General features: G+C 36.4%; 1 protein-coding gene across 3 annotated transcripts in view; it reads left to right on the top strand.

Moving 5' to 3' along the window:
- The first annotated feature begins 9,390 nt into the window (after window positions 1–9,390).
- Window positions 9,391–17,269, top strand: part of LOC128861159 (leucine-rich repeat-containing protein 15) — an 89,001-nt gene continuing 81,122 nt past the window's right edge. For all 3 annotated transcript variants that reach the window (XM_054099083.1, XM_054099085.1, XM_054099084.1), the window contains exon 1: window positions 9,391–9,897. In XM_054099083.1, coding sequence (XP_053955058.1) covers window positions 9,392–9,897 — 506 coding nt within the window. In that variant the 5' untranslated portion in view covers window position 9,391. The remainder of the gene's footprint in view (window positions 9,898–17,269) is intronic.

Raw genomic sequence — 17,269 nt, forward strand, 5'->3', positions numbered from 1 at the left:
TTTATATCACATAAACAAGCCTTCAAATCTTTTGTAGCTAAGTTTAACCTCTGTTTGTCTGCAGATCTGATTGTTGGCCATCTTTTTCTCAATTTTCTTTATTTATATTTATTACTTTATATTTTTGCTGCGGTGTGAATCTGAATCCTGCGTCAATAACTATGTCATTAAAATGTATGATGCTACGCTCAGTGTAAAGTTGTGTTTTCAAAGGTGTACTTAGAATGAGTTGTTGGGAGATGTATTTAATATTAAATATTTGGGGTGTTATCTCTACAGGGTCAATTTTTGATGTATAGTTAAGTATTATCGGCGAGTGGTCAGAAGATAGTTCATAACTTGGTTTAAGCTTCAGTTGGTTATGGTTAATATTTTTTGTTATACAGAAGTCGATTAAATCTGGAATTTTTTTAACATCCGTAGGTCAGTAAGTTGGTTCACCCGTACTTATAAACCAGGAATTTTTTTTATGGATTGCGTTAATTAAATATATACCTTTTTTATTAGTCAACCTTGAACCCCAGTCAGTATGCTTTGCGTTTAAGTCTGCTCCAGCAATGAATCTGTTGTCTAATGTCTTAAAGTAATCATCAAGTGTCGTGGTGGACAGTAGATAGAAGATATTGATATGGGTCCATTGTTGTCAACAATTTGTATAGACGTTGCTTAGATGTGAGGTGACACATAGGGCAGTCGTTCAGTATGCTTTATATTTGTTTTGATGATAATGGCTGTTCCTCCATGAGCTTTTCCGTCGGGATGATTAGTTGCATATAATTTATATCCGGGAAATGTTAAATAACTTTTGTCTGTGAAATGTGTTTCTGCAATTAACGCAATATCAATTTTTCTTTGAATTAAAAACCGCTTCAGCTCTAAATATTGCCGAGTTAGTCCATTTGCATTCCAGATAAGAATTTTTGTGTTATTACTTTCGTCCATTCGAGTTATTTATTATATTAACATTGTAATTATGTTCATCATATTAGTCATTTGGGTGATTAAAGTTTTTATCATGTCTTTGAGCATTACTGTTGATTTTGTGATGTTTGTGTTTTGGTTTGTTATGACTTCCTTTTTGCGTAAAGGTGGGAATCGTTGAATTTTTATGGCTTTATATATTTCGCAGCCTTTGTAATTGGCGGTATGATTACCTCCACATAGTGCGCATTTCACTTGAATGGTGAATTTCGCTTGTTAAATGTTATCCTGCACATTTTACACATACTGAGTCTCTTGTGCAATAATTCTTTGTATGTCCATACTTCTGACAATTCGGGCATTGCGCAATTATCCGTTTATGATGTGGCGCCTCAAACGATACGATGCAGTGCATTAATTTGTCTATGTTGTAAATGTCTTTGTTATTATTGGAGGTTGAATTAGTTTTAAAGGTGACACACAGATGGCGCTATTTATCACTTTATCGCGTTGGCAATACTGAATATATATTCATGACAAAGCCTCATCCCTAGGCTTTGTTTATCAGTATCTGTCATTTCGCTGAAGTATAAACAACGCAGTGTTTTCTTGCTCCGAGTATGTCAACTTTCGTGCCGTCGAAACGCAATTTGCGGAAAGCTTTGCTTTTCTGCTTCAATTTGAAAAAAAAATACAGCCCAAGCCCGTGAATTGCTGCAGGAGGCCTACCCAGACCATACTCCGTCGATTTCAACATGTGAGTACTGGTTTCGACGATTCAAAAGTGGTGATTTTCACACCGAAGACAAGGAGCGTCTTGGCCAGCCCAAAAAGTTCGAGGACGCGGAATTGGGGGAATTGGTAAACGAGGACTCGTGCCAAACCCAAGAAGAGCTTGCTGAATCATTGGGCGTTGATAAATCAACCGTTTGCAAGCGTCTAAAAGCGATGGGAATGATCCAAAAGCAAGGACATTGGGTCCCGTACGAGTTGAAGCTGCGCGACGTCGAACGGCAACTTTTTACGTGCGAATTGCTGATCGAGCGACAAAATCGGAAGGGTTTTTTGCATCGGGTGGTGACTGGCGACGAAAAATGGATCCACTACGATAACCCAAAACGCAAAAAATCATGGGGTTTGCCCGGCCAAGCAGAATATTCACGGCAAGAAAATCATGCTCTGCATTTGGTGGGATCAGGTCGGCGTCGTATATTTTGAGCTGCTCCAACTGGGCGAAACAATCACGGGGGATCGTTACCGACTGCAATTGATGCGTTTAAGCCGGGCATTGAAAGAAAAACGGCCGGAAACGGTAAAAAGGCACGACAAGGTTATTTTGCAACATGACAACGCTCGGCCGCATGTTGCTCAACCTGTCAAAAAATACCTTGGAACGCTTGGCTGGGAAGTGTTACCCCACCCGCCGTATAGGCCAGACATAGCTCCCTCCGATTATCATTTGTTCCGGCATATGAGTCTCGATTTGGCGGACCAGCGGTTCTCCTCGTACGAGGCTACCAAAATATGGGTTGAGTCATGGATAGCCAAGCAGCGGCCAGAATTTTGGAGAAACGGCATCCGGAAATTGCCCGAAAGATGGGCGAAAGTTGTAGCTAGCGATGGCCAATACTTCGAATAAAATATTTTGTACCGTTTTTTCACAATAAAGCCCCAAATCTTCGAAAAAAACCTTTAAAACTAATTCAACCTAGTATTTGTTTCCAGTTCTATAAAAAATAGTGGTAATGGTTTTTTTCTTGTTCTTTGTGTTATATTAAATATATTTATATGTAACTCCTCTTCATCTGTGTAAAATTCATTTTGTTGTTTATCAGCAGTTATGCCACTACTTTTCATTTTTATTTTTATGCTAGTTAATTCATTTTATAGTTGAAAATTTTCTTCTTTTAGGGATAAACATAAATTTTCCATTTGTTTATATTTGATTAGTAATTCGCCCATATCGTAATTTTGTCCACCTCCAGGAGGTGGTGTGTTGAGCGCCATCTATTGGGTAATAGCGCAAGCACTGTTGCACTTTAGGAAATGTGACAGCGCTCTATTCTCCCGGTATTTTGGCAGAAGAGGACAGATGACACACAATAGTTGCACTGACGATAACGATTTTGCACTTTTTTTTGTGTAGTTTTCTTATTTTGAACCACCAGGTTTTAAAGTTTAAAGCCTTAGCTATGGTTTTCTAAATATTTAGCTTATTGTATGAGTGCTAAACCAAGCAGATTTCTGTATTTGCATTGTAAAATCTGTTGTTTCCTTTTCGATGTCATACGCGTTGGTAATTGATGTATCTATATTTACATAGGTGTCAAGTATGTGTTTGAAGAACTTCCAGTCCGTACACTTATTTAAAAGCGCACAGTTTCTTATCTTCTGTTTTATTACGCCACTAATAGTGATGAATATAGGTGAGTTATCTGAATTTAGATCCAAACCATATTGCTCGGAATTTGTCTGACGATAAAGAAGTCGATCAGGTCGGAGGATTTATGAGGATCAGTTGGCCAGTATGTTGGTTTACCTGTAGATACTACTCGGCAACCTAGATCTTCAGCGGCTTTCTAGAGTTCGCGACACTTGGTTGTTGTTAAGCGCGAGCCCCAATTAACGTGCTTGGCGTTAAAATCGCCACCAATGACGAACCTTCCTTTATGTCTATTAAGAAGTTGTTTGTATTCTTCTACTTTAATGTTATGCCTTGGCGGGCTATATAACGCTGTCACAAAGAGATCCGTTCCAAGTAAATTGATGCAAATTGATGAGGCTTGAAATTCTGATGAGCAGATTTTGTCTTCTTGATGGTGTTCTATAGTTTTCTTAACTATGACTGCGCTACCTCCCCTGGCATTATTAAGGGGGTGATTAGAGCAGTATGTACTGTAGTTTTGAAAAAGCGTAATCGATTGGGAATTTAAGTGCGTTTCAGATATTAAACATATTCAATGTTCTCTTTGTTCAATAAAAGTTCAAGATCGTGTTTGTGCTTCAAGAGATCGTTTGCGTTCCAAGCCATAATTTTATTATTATTTTTATTCGTCAACATTTACAGCCCTTTCAAGTTTTGCAATGCGGCTAAGCAAGAGTGTATTAAAAGATGTTTGTTCGTTTAGTTTGAGCACTATTTGGGACAAAATATCGTCGTTCTGCGGTTCAGTTGACTTTTTTGCAACAATTGCAGAGAAGGTTTTACCGTTCGCGACACGCGAATAACGCACTGGGTTTTCTAATTTTTTAACTTCTGGCTCTTTTTGCCTGGCAATTCTTTTGTTACGTTGTTTTTGCAATTCTTTAGCAACTTGGCAACCTCTATAGCTCGCTGGGTGATTTCGGCCACAGTTACAGCACTTAGGCAGCTCGTTGTCCTTTTTAACACACTTTTATTAGCTCGGGTTGTATGTATGTATGTAACGGAATCTTTGAGCTTAATTTTCACTGGCTTCTAAAAATCTGATCGACTTGGAATTTTGCACACCTATCAAGGACCGATGACAATGCAATAATTTGATAAAAGTTTTCCATTATCCTTATTAGGATTATTATTATTATTATTAGGATTAATATTTGCTTTTTTTACCTGTGGGCAAAAAGTAAGGTGAATTTGGTTGTAAAATGCAAAATCTTTATTTCTAATGAAATCCGTCTTTTATGCGTATTTAACCCTAACATCTACCGTTTCTACTAAATGTGTCTTATAGTACGTTCACATATAAGTAGATGATCTACTTTTTCGCGCTTAACTCAAAATCTGTAATTAAAAAGCGCGATTTCCCATACAAAATTTGTCTCCCAAAATCTGAGATTATAAAATAATCCTAGATAATAACGATATTTTTTGGCATACAACCCTGTGTTTACTGTGTTATCGATAATTATTATTGCGAATGTAAGGAGAAACATCAAAATAAAAACTAAATGAAATGGATGCCGGGAAAGAAAACAGGTCTGTAAACATAATTCTAATAAAATTGTTGTCAAATATTATTAAATAGGGATTCATTTTACAGAAAAAAGCGTGTGTCCATGAACGTTTTGTCCTCTTATTACTTATTATAAAATGTAATACAGCAGCTAGTCCTTGACGATTTGCGCAGAATGCTTCAGGTCATTATCTTGCTGGAAGATCAGGCCTCGTTTGTCCACGGATGGCTTTGCCGTCGTATCCAAATATGTTGTATTTGGACTCATCAGTGAATAAAACTTGTTTCCAAAATTCTATTCCCTTATAAGGTGCTTTTTTGCAAACTCCATACGAAGCTTTCAGTTTTTCTCGCTTATAAGGTGCTTCTTGCGAGGAGTTCGGCAGTTGTTACCTTCATTATTAAGGGTCCTGCTTATTGTACGTGGGTGGACAACAATTTGATACCTCTCGGCTACCTCCTGGCATGTAGCATGTATTTTCGGATTCTGATTCACTGCTTTACGAATAAAGAATACATCTCTCCGGTTGAGCTTCTTGGTCCGGCCACTACGCAGCTTAATCTCCAGAGAATTGGTTGTTTCAAAATTTTTACAAATAGTTTGTACCGTAGACTTGCTTAAATGCAATAAATCAGCTATTTAACCAAAGGATGTCTTATTACTTCTGTACTCAACAACTAATTTTCTCAAATCAGTAGAGATTTCTTTGCGGAGCGACATTATTCCGATCGTACACTTTTTCAAAAGACAAAATGCCATAAATTTTAAGAAGACTGCAAAGTAGAACCACAAAATAAAATAAACGGTACTTTACAGTTAAGTATTCGCAGAAAAGAAGAGCAGAATAAGTGTCCTAATATAACGTATGTACACTTTTGTCAGTGCATTTTTTTGGTTTTTCGTGAATATTTTTTAAAGTAACTTCTGAAAATATTTTTTTTTACATTTGTTAGACTGTTACAATAATTACACTTAAAACAAAATTGCATCATTACATTCCTTTTGAATGCTTTAGATCGGGAGAAATTAAGAATAAAAAATAGTTAAAAAAAAAAAACCAAAAAACACGCTTTTATTACTAATCGAACTAAAAAGTAGAAAATAAATTTTAATGACAAAGGGACCTATAATGAAGTAATAGCAAATCGAACGATCAGTCATAGTCAACTACCTCAGAACAGAATTATAACAAAAATTAAGATACAAATAGAGTAATTCAAATTAGAGTTAAAAACGTGGGATGCATTTTGCTTCACTTTCGTAACCCTCTGTACATAGGTAGTTGCCAATAGAATGATTGTAATATTTACTATATCTAGCATCCCACGCTTTTAACTTATTTTTTATTTTTGCTAGTTAATTCATTTTATAGTTGAAAATTTTCTTCTTTTAGGGATAAACATAAATTTTCCATTTGTATAAATTTTATTAGTAATCCGTAAAAGATCAATGGTTTCGTTGCTTGTGTGGCCCGTAGCACCGTCTTGTGAAAATAAACGTTGTCCAGATCAATACCATCCAATTCCGGCCATAAAAAATCGTTAATCATCTCTCGATAGCGCAATCCATTCACCGTAACTGTTGCTCCAGCTTCATTTTCAAAAAAGTAACGTCCAATGACTCTGCTGGATCATAAACCGTACCAAACAGTCCCACGTTGAGGAAAAAGAGGCTTTTCAACAATAACTCTTGGATTTTCTGAGCCCCAGATCCGACAATTTTGCTTGCTGATGAAGCCACCGAGGTGGAAATGAACTTTTCTTCACTCAAGATGATTTTTCGATGGATTTTCGGATCATTTTCATGCATTTCAACGACCCAATCAGCAAATACACGACGTTGTTGATAATCTTCCGGCTTGTTAATTGGACTTTATAAGCCTTAGGACCCAAATCTTTATGCAGAATACGGTGTAATGACGTTTGTGGAATGCCTAATACCAAAAGCGAACGAAGAATGGACAAACCTGGGTTTTCTTCAAAACTTTCGGCTGCAACAGCAATATTTTCGGGTGTTATTGAGCGACGTGCACGGGTTTAATTCTTCACATCACTAATTTGACCCAACAGCTCCAATTTTTTTTACCAATTTCTGTATTGCGGTCCGACAAGGTGCTTCACGATGACCCAAAAATGTTCGAGTTTTACGAACCGTCTCTACCAAATTTTCACCATTTTTATAGTGAATTTTAATAATTTCAAGCACGTGACTACGTTATTCAATTTTAACATTTACTTTTTTATTTCTCTTTTATATCTTAACTTGCTATTGTGACTGTATTAAGTTTAAGTCAACTATTTTCTCAACTTTGGAACAATGTCTACACTCTATAGCACGAGAAGAACGAGATAGTGCAACTCCATTTCCATGTTGTTCCCCTTTTCGATGATTGATCTCGAAGTCGTAATTTTACAGCCTTTCGATCCACCGTGCAAATTATCGTTCTGGATGCTTAACCTGGAGTAACCACCGCAAGCTAAGTGGTATGTTCTTAACTGGAATCGCTGTCCGTACAAGAATTTGTAGAAACAGTTGCTGGCGCGTTACATAATCGGAACGGCGTCTCAGAGAACTGCCACAACACATATCCTATGCTAAAGGCTACAATATTCAATTTCCACCTGCCAGTAACCATTTCGCGCCAGATAAAGTGTCGCGGCAACGAGAGCTATACTTTTTCGTGACTTTATTCAGCTTTTTTAATCTACCCGGTTTTGTGGTGCTACCACCTTTCTTATCTAATTTGCTACTTCGCACTTTGCTAGTGGAAGTCGGCGTGGAATTAGACGAATTGGCTTGGCATTTCTTGAGTCTATTCGATATTTTACGATTACAGTTCTTATAAAATTTCCCCAAATACCGTTGTATATGTAGCCTTATTTCTGCCGCAATCTCTTCGCTCTCGTCCTCTCTAGCCCTCTTACTTCATGCAACCAATTCCTTATGAAGTCGGGGACTTTTCTGTTGTCCATCGCAGTTTACTATGTCCTCTACAGGTCGGCATTTCCCATTAGGATCTTTACTGGAATCCTCGTGTATGCTTTTGTCTTCAATAGTGTCCTTCCCACGGTTACGTTCGCTGTCTCGTCAGGGGCTTCTATGGCCCACGCTTCACCTGTTCCACACACTACTTCCACATTAGAACATATGACTGCTTCAGAATTTGGCGGAATCCGTTGATGATGACTTATAGCTGCATTTCTAGACTTTACGCTGTACTCACACCTGGTACTCCATATTTTGACACGAGTTCCAGGGTAAGCACCTCGACCATTTACAGTTCACTGAGTTCTTTTGAGTTCGATCACTGGATTTCTAAATATAAGTCACAAAATAATGGCAACACCACTTATTTAATTTCAATTTTTAATCACTTTACTTTACGTTCACGCGCTCTTTAAGACGTTATTGCCAGGGGTTTATGAACTTCCGTGATTTCTTTCAATAGTATATATAATACATATACTTAAAGTACAAATGCATATTTATTTACTGCTGCCATAGTTAATAAAATAGTTTAGAAGCTATTAATAATTAGATTTGGTTATGTTTTTGTTTTAAATCATGAAATATGGACAAGTCCCATTAGTATCTTTTGCTAAGATTTTTTTTGCTTTTGCAGATTTCGTGAAGTGCCTACTCTGACTATCAATATTAAGTTTGAAAATTTTTATATAAAAATTAATGTAGGAATTTTTAATAAGTGCATCCAAATTGTAAAATTCCGTCAAATATTGGTTGTAATTAGTGGTATTTTTGAAAAAAATTTATATTTAAAGTAATTGCCAAAACAAACTGTTTCCGCCGCTGAATTCAAGGTCGAGAGCTTTAACTATTCGGATCAAATAAAATTTCAAAACTTTTTTATGAAAAATTAAGCAATCATCTGCTTTGTTTTTCAAGCGATTCTCAAACAATTTAAAAATTAACCTATCTATGTCCAATCTGAAATCCTGGCTTCGAAGGCTGTTAGGCGAAGCTTACTAATAATATATCATCTCATCTAAATTTTCATCCAAATCAATTGGTTGTTATTCAAAAACAAAATTTCAGTAATTCGAGATGATTACATAACATATGTCAAAACTATCGTAACTACTGATTTTTAATTGTTTTAATAAAATCAATCTTAAAAATGTATCCGCCGTTTCTTATAACTGCTCCGAAAAAAAAAATTCGAAAGGTGTGTGGAAAAACTTGATCTGAAATAGATTTTGGTATTTTGTCACTTTTCAATAGTTAAAAATGTATACCACCTAGTTCAATTTTTTAAGAGAAAACTCATAAGCTCTAAGCTTAGATAATATCATATACAAGAAGGTATAAAATCAATCTTTAATATCATTTGTTTAAGACAAAAATCTTAAGTATATGTATTTTTCAGTGTATGTCATATTGGCCAAAGCACTTAATTGGCTACATTCAATTAGTCGTAATTACTAGAAGAGATTTATCCACATATGTATGTAGGTATACGTGTTTAATTCGTAAAATAGATAATTCTCAGATATTAATTTGCGAATAGACGGCGAGTATGGAGCTTCGTGGCTTAAAAATTCTACACATGTTCCAAATTTTTATTCCTTCATTGATCGTACTTTTAAAAATAAAATATATTTCATCAGATCAATTGATTCTCAAAGGAATGGTATACAGTGAAAACGAGTTCATAATGCATCAAAATAACAATTATTGTAAACTAAATGCATGCGATGTTCTAAAATATGTTTCTCAGCTTGTAGCAGGAGTCAAAGCAATCGAAGATAATGGCCACGAAAAGGAAGAAAAAACTAGTTCACCATTTGTTTTAAATTTACCACTTCACGAGTCTTTGGTAAAACGAGTTCGTCAAATTGAGAATCGACTGAGATCTATAGAACAGCCTGTGTGGCGTTTGGCGTCAGCTAGTCAACAAGAGTGGAATCAATGCACCTCAGGAGTGTGTCGTTGTTGTCCCGAAACCAAAAGTTTTACGTGCTGGAATACAAATTTTATAACATTGCCGGTAGCACAAGTAATGCCTATGAACATGGAATCCATGTAAGTGGACACATTTTAACGCATTTAAAAATCGACTGATTACACTGTATAAGTAGAACAAGCCAAGTTTTTCTGAAAGTCTGGGTTTACTTATTACTTATATACATTTATTTTAGAGATTCTGAATTTTCCCAGGTTCAGCATTTTTTATCAATTGAATTTTGCTAGCCGCGGGCATATATACAATGTTATTCAATAAGTTTTGCGATTCGGTAAGAGACGGCATTGCTCCTATACAAAATTTTTTTGTGGTACACTCTTCATATAAACATATGTGAAGTTTCATTTCAATCTGTCATTTCATTCTTTGTTTGCAAGCCATTAATGGAAAAAATCAAGTATCGTGCTCTAATTGAATTTTAATTTTTGGAATGTTTAAAAGCAAAGGAAATTTTTCAAAGTGTATAAGGCCTTTCGCCATCAATTAGTACTGTAGAAAGACGGGTTGCTCAATTTAGACGTGGTCGTAGAAGCCTTGCACGTCAAGAACGTCAAAAAACAGCAACACCAAAAATCGTAAAAAATACGTATTGGAAAATCGACGAGTGACTGTTCGATGAAGTGTAGAATACTGCCTTTTCCAAGCTGGAACAAGAAGCTAATGGATCTGGTGGTGACCGAAGGCTAGACGAAGTATCTTGTGTCATCAAACAAACAGTCGGCGCACTCGTGTAGTGGCATCCATGCTACTGTCGACGCTTATGAATTTGAAGTTGTAAGAAACTTTATTTAGAAAGTAGCATTAACACCGATAATAATATCAACCTTGAAATCCAACGAGGAAACTCTCTTGCCAACAAATGCTACTTTAGACGGCCTACTTAGTCTTGAGTAATACAGTTCTCTCTCGACGAACAAAACTGACACTTAATACGCTATCATCAGGCCCGACTTACTGTATGGCCCAGAACCCTGGAGGATGACATATCCCCTGGAGGGAGAAGATTTCTGCGGAAGATTTTTGCGTTGTCGACGACGAGCATAATAGGCGATGGAACAATGAACTGTATGATCTTTACTGCGGCATAGACATAGTGTAGCGTGTACAGATCCAGCGGCATCGTTGGCTAAGTCATGTTGTCCGAATGGATACAAACGCTCCGGCTCTGAAAAAATCTATGCGATATCAGCTGGTGGTAGCAGAAGAAGCAAAAAGACTATTCTGTGTTGGAAAGATCAGAAGGAGAGGGACTTGGCTTCACTTGGCGTATCGGTTAGCACGAGAAAGAAAAAACCCACGCGCTTTACTAAACTTAATCAAAATCGCTTAAGCGGTTATGGTACCAATCAAGATTATGAGGAGAAAACAAGGAATAACATATATTAAAACATGCTTTATTAATTTAGCTGAGTATATTCAATAATTTTTCGTCAACCTTGACCAAAACACAACCAAAAGCAAAAATGTATGGTACTAATTACGTCACAACCGCCATCTGTTTTTTCTTACAAAAGGTGGTCTTTGTGATTTGATGTTCCCTAATTAATTCATTCAAGGTGCTATTGTGCAAGCTCACGGTTGCTGTTTATGGTCTACTTTTTTCGCATTCCATTTTTCAAGGCTTTGGTTAGAGTTTTATAGTATATCCCTTTCACAATTTTGACTACCTTTAACACATTGTTGTCAGGTACATTTCGCGGTGGAATTGTAGTCCAGTCAAAAGAAGATTTAACTTAGTAATTTTAGGAGTATGCGAGTTTATGGTTTTATTATGTAAAGCCCATCACTGTGAACTTAAGTTTGAGTTTTCGGGGTCGGGGGTTGTGTCCCGCGGCCGCCATCTTGGAAATAAGGGTGCAACTGGTTTTTGCGATTATCTCGTGAATTTCGAAAGTTACGAAAATTTTGTAAAATACTTTTTTGTAGATAATAATATTATCTACAACTTTCATTCAAAACTTTTTATTGTAAAATTAATCATAAAGAAGTTATAAACAAAAATACGCGAAAAATTAAGGGATGAATTTTTTTCAAGCGTAATAACTTTTTTTTTATTGATTTTATGGAAAATATACATCAGAGCTTTTTTATAGAGCATTCTTTTGTAAATATTTTTGTCCATAAGTTTTTTTCGCTATCTCTATTTAGTCTTATGATTTTGAGCTGCTAAGCGGAGCAACCATTACATTAGCGAAGCGCGTACATGATTACACAGGCCGACAAAATTTAACCAACATTCAGACCCAGAAACCAGACCATATATTCCGAAGGTTTATGATGCGCTGAATCCAAATCTGGCCTCAGAATTGCTCTATCAGCTCTGGTTTTCGAGATATCCTAACCTTAAAGTGCAAAAAACACCGTTTTTGCCCATATTTGAGGTTATGTAGCCTTGCAGATGTTTTCTTTCACCAAAATTAAAGGATGGCATCTTTAAATACAAGCCTTCTTTTTTCAAATGGCGTTGAGTTTGCTCAAATATCATTTTTTTTCGCTGAGATATCGCATTTTGAAATGTTCATGTTTCGAAATTTTCCTACACCTGAAAATCGATTGAGATGGCATAGACATGATATAGTCGATTACTAATTTTCTTGAATTGAGTCTTATTTTTCTTAAAATTTTGCCTCACACCATAAGTATGCTGACTCACCACACCCCTACACTTGCTTGCGGTATGGTAGGGGTGGTTTCTAGGGGTTAGGGCTGTGTCTGACTCGGTACCCGTGGGTTAGATAGTGTGAGTTAGCACACTTATGGTGTGAGGCAAAATTTTAAGAAAAATAATACTCAATTCAAGAAAATTAGTAATCGACTATATCATGTCTATGCCATCTCAATCGATTTTCAGGTGTAGGAAAATTTCGAAACATGAACATTTCAAAATGCGATATCTCAGCGAAAAAAATGATATTTGAGCAAACTCAACGCCATTTGAAAAAAGAAGGCTTGTATTTAAAGATGCCATCCTTTAATTTTGGTGAAAGAAAACATCTGCAAGGCTACATAACCTCAAATATGGGCAAAAACGGTGTTTTTTGCACTTTAAGGTTAGGATATCTCGAAAACCAGAGCTGATAGAGCAATTCTGAGGCCAGATTTGGATTCAGCGCATCATAAACCTTCGGAAATATATGGTCTGGTTTCTGGGTCTGAATGTTGGTTAAATTTTGTCGGCCTGTGTAATCATGTACGCGCTTCGCTAATGTAATGGTTGCTCCGCTTAGCAGCTCAAAATCATAAGACTAAATAGAGATAGCGAAAAAAACTTATGGACAAAAATATTTACAAAAGAATGCTCTATAAAAAAGCTCTGATGTATATTTTCCATAAAATCAATAAAAAAAAAGTTATTACGCTTGAAAAAAATTCATCCCTTAATTTTTCGCGTATTTTTGTTTATAACTTCTTTATGATTAATTTTACAATAAAAAGTTTTGAATGAAAGTTGTAGATAATATTATTATCTATATTACAAAAAAGTATTTTACAAAATTTTCGTAACTTTCGAAATTCACGAGATAATCGCAAAAACCAGTTGCACCCTTATTTCCAAGATGGCGGCCGCGGGACACAACCCCCGACCCCGAAAACTCAAATTTAAGTTCACAGTGATGGGTTTTACATAATAAAACCATAAACTCGCATACTCCTAAAATTACTTAGTTGGCTATTTTTTTTGTCTCTTTTGACTGGACTATTGTGCCGGGCGCTAAATTTTTGCGCCAAATTTAGTTATTTAGTTAAATCTCTGTTCGGCAACCAAGCTTTTTTGGCAGCTATTAGTTTTAAAATAAATAAGCAACACTTTTATTTTCATACAACTTTATAATTTATTTTCCGATTTAGAATTTACGGGTTCGTGTGTTTGTTATTCTTTTTATTATTACTAAAGTTCACCGGTCCCAGCTGATGTCGAAATTCAAGTCTCGAAATGTTTGCTTAGCACAGCTTATCTATACTAATATTATAAAGAGGAAAACTTTGTTTGTTTGTTTGTTTGTAACGAATAGGCTCAAAAACTACTGGACCGATTTTAAAAATTCTTTCACCATTCGAAAGCTACATCATCCACGAGTAACACGGATTACATTTTATTTTGGAAAAAAATAGGGTTCCGTAAGATATTTGGATTTTTCGGACACAAACTGAAAAAAATCATATATATAAAATAAAGTCAACTTTTTGTGTGTGTTCGCTAACCGGCCGCGTCTGCACCGAATTAAACCAAACTTACCCACATTGTTAAGAAGGTATTGAAGATGGTTTCCGTATAGTTTGGATACCTATTGGTGGATAGGGCTCGAGATATAGGTCAAAACGTGGACCCGGGTAACCTTCGGATGTGTATGTACAATATGGGTATCAAATTGAAGCTGTTGGTGAATGCTTTAGTACAGAGTATTTTTCATGCCGCTCCGTGACTAGGGTCTCGAGATAGAGACCAAAACGTGGACCCTAGAATGTGTTTGTACAATATGGATATCAAATTGAAGCTGTTGGTGAATGCTTTAGTACAGAGTATTTTTCATACCGGTCCGTGACTGGGGTCTCGAGATATAGGTCAAAACGTGGACCCGGGTAACCTTTGGTTGTGTATGTACAATATGGGTATCAAATGAAAGCTGTTGATAAGTTCTTTAATACGGGGTAATTTTCATACCTATTGATGACTAGGGTCTCAAAATATATGCCAAAACGTGGACCCGCCGTGTCTTTGAACCGAATTAAACCAAACTTACACACATTGTTAAGTAGGTAATGAAGATGATTTCCGTATAGTTTGAATACCTATTGGTAGATAGGGTCTCGAGATATAGGTCAAAACGTGGGCCCGGGTAACCTTCGGACGGGTATGTACAATATGGGTATCAAATGAAAGCTGTTGGTGAATGCTTTAGTACAGAGTATTTTTCATGCCGCTCCGTGACTAGGGTCTCGAGATAGAGACCAAAACGTGGACCCTAGAATATGTTTGTACAATATGGATATCAAATTGAAGCTGTTGGCGAATGCTTTAGTACAGAGTATTTTTCATACCGGTCCGTGACTGGGGTCTCGAGATATAGGTCAAAACGTGGACCCGGGTAACCTTTGGTTGTGTATGTACAATATGGGTATCAAATGAAAGCTGTTGATAAGTTCTTTAATACGGGGTAATTTTCATACCTATTGATGACTAGGGTCTGGAAATATATGCCAAAACGTGGACCCGCCGTGTCTTTGCACCGAATTAAACCAAACTTACACACATTGTTAAGTAAGTATTGAAAATGGCTTTCGTAAAGTTTGGTTGGAGCACTGGCAACGGGTACAGCGTTCTTTTGAACCAGCCATAATGTCGCTTACTTTTTTAACGCTTGGGGCGGAACTGAACTGTCAAATTGACAGTGTGAGTTACAATGGGTCAATATTTCTTTCTGATTTGGATGCCATAAGGAAAAAACGTAAGTGCAACATGTAAAAATTGTTTGTTAATTTTTTTGGAGTGGATTTTGGAACAGTGAATAATTTCTTACGAAATTTGAGAATTTAATGTGAAATCCGAATGAAATTATGTGTTCGTGAAAAAAAAATTTTTTTCGTTTTTTTTTTTTGAAAAATATAAATGGATAATGGTTAAAAAAGCTCCAATGCTTAACAAAACATATAAATTGAAACGAAAAATTCATGGATGATCAGGAAAAAAGACGATTGTTTATTCATATGCGTTGATTTGAAATTTAAAAACAATCTTCTTTTTTCCTGATTTTCAATTTATATTTTATATTTACTCAAAAACAAATAGAAAAACAAAAAATATTGTTTATGCCAAAGCGCTTGAATAAAGAATAAAGAAATAAATAATACGAAAATCATATATTTTCTGTTCTAAACCATATCTATTATATTTTAGTGTGCCCAGCGAAGGGGGCCGGGTTTGCTAGTATATAATATATGTATATGAGAATGTATATTAATGTGTATTAATATAATGCAAGTACAAGTACAAGAATTAGGGTGACCAGAGTCTTACAATGTTATAAATTAGACTACTGCTCCCAACAATCTCCATAAATCTGAAATGATTTAATTAGTGGATAAACGTATAACAGAATCGTAAATTTAAAAAATCCCATAGAAGTATAAAGTTTTAATTTTTTCGAATTCTTTATATTATATATGTATATATGTAGAGAAACACGTAATGTGTAATGTATTTTTATTGATTAATGAAATAAACTAATTTGTATTATCGGAATAAGAATAAACGCGTGACACTGTCACAACACTGATGATGATGATGGTATTGTGGAAATTTTATAGACGCTCCGTATCACCTGCAGATTTCTATATCGCGAAACACGTGTGTCGAGTCCAGGGTCCAGGAATGGAAAAGAAGTTTATTTGATGTCTTGTTGTTAGAATAGTAAAAAGTAATGTAAGATTAATAATCAGCTGTTTGACATAGTTGCATTTAGAAATCCAACGCTGACAAAATGACAAGTGGTTGCCACAATACTCCCCTCCTAGATACTTTCCGGGGTAGCGATGAAGGCAGGCTTCAAGCGATCAATTGAAACCTTAACCTCGCTATTGTTTAATTCTACAAGAAAATACTTAGGAAGTCGTTGAATAACTTTGTATGGCCCTTTGTATGGAGGTGATAGCGATGGTCGTATTTGATCGTCGCGAATAAAAACTTGCTCGCATGTTTTTAATCCAGAGTGCACAAACACTTTTTGCTTTGAATGCCAAGCTGTGTCGACAGGACGCAGTTCTCTCATACAATTACGAAGTTGCTTGACCATATCCGCTTCGCTGCTTACTGGAATGGTATCTGTGAAGAACTCGGAAGGAAGTCTTAGATTTTCGCCATATACAAGAACCGCCGGAGTTGCACCCAAGTCGTTTTTGTATGTACATCGTAAACCCAATAAAATGAGAGGTAAATACGAAGTCCACTGGCTAGCGTTGTGGCAGAGGATTGCTGTTTTGAGAGTACGGTGCCACCTTTCCACGATCCCGTTTGTTTGTGGATTATACGATGTTGTACGAAAATGGCGAGTGCCTAGTAACTGCAACAATTGTTCAAATAAAGCGCTCTCAAATTGACGGCCTAAATCTGATGTGATAGTTGCTGGCACACCAAAACGTGAGATCCAGCCATTCAACAACGCCTTGGAAACAGTCGGCGCAGTAATGTCTGGTAAAGGTAGGGCTTCAGGCCAGCGAGTGAATCTGTCCACAATGGTGAGGCAATATCGATTTCCTTCTGACGGTGGGAACGGCCCAACTAAGTCGATTTGTAAATGCGCAAAACGTTGACTGGGACATCTCCTTCGCTGTAACAAACTTTTGTTGTGACGAATGGTTTTGTTCCGCTGGCACTGCAGACAGCTACGAGGGTAATTTCTGCTATCTCGCTGAACACCAGGCCATACAAAGCGC

The sequence above is a fragment of the Anastrepha ludens genome, chromosome 4, assembly GCF_028408465.1.
Source record: "Anastrepha ludens isolate Willacy chromosome 4, idAnaLude1.1, whole genome shotgun sequence".
In the NCBI taxonomy this organism is placed as follows: domain Eukaryota; kingdom Metazoa; phylum Arthropoda; class Insecta; order Diptera; family Tephritidae; genus Anastrepha; species Anastrepha ludens.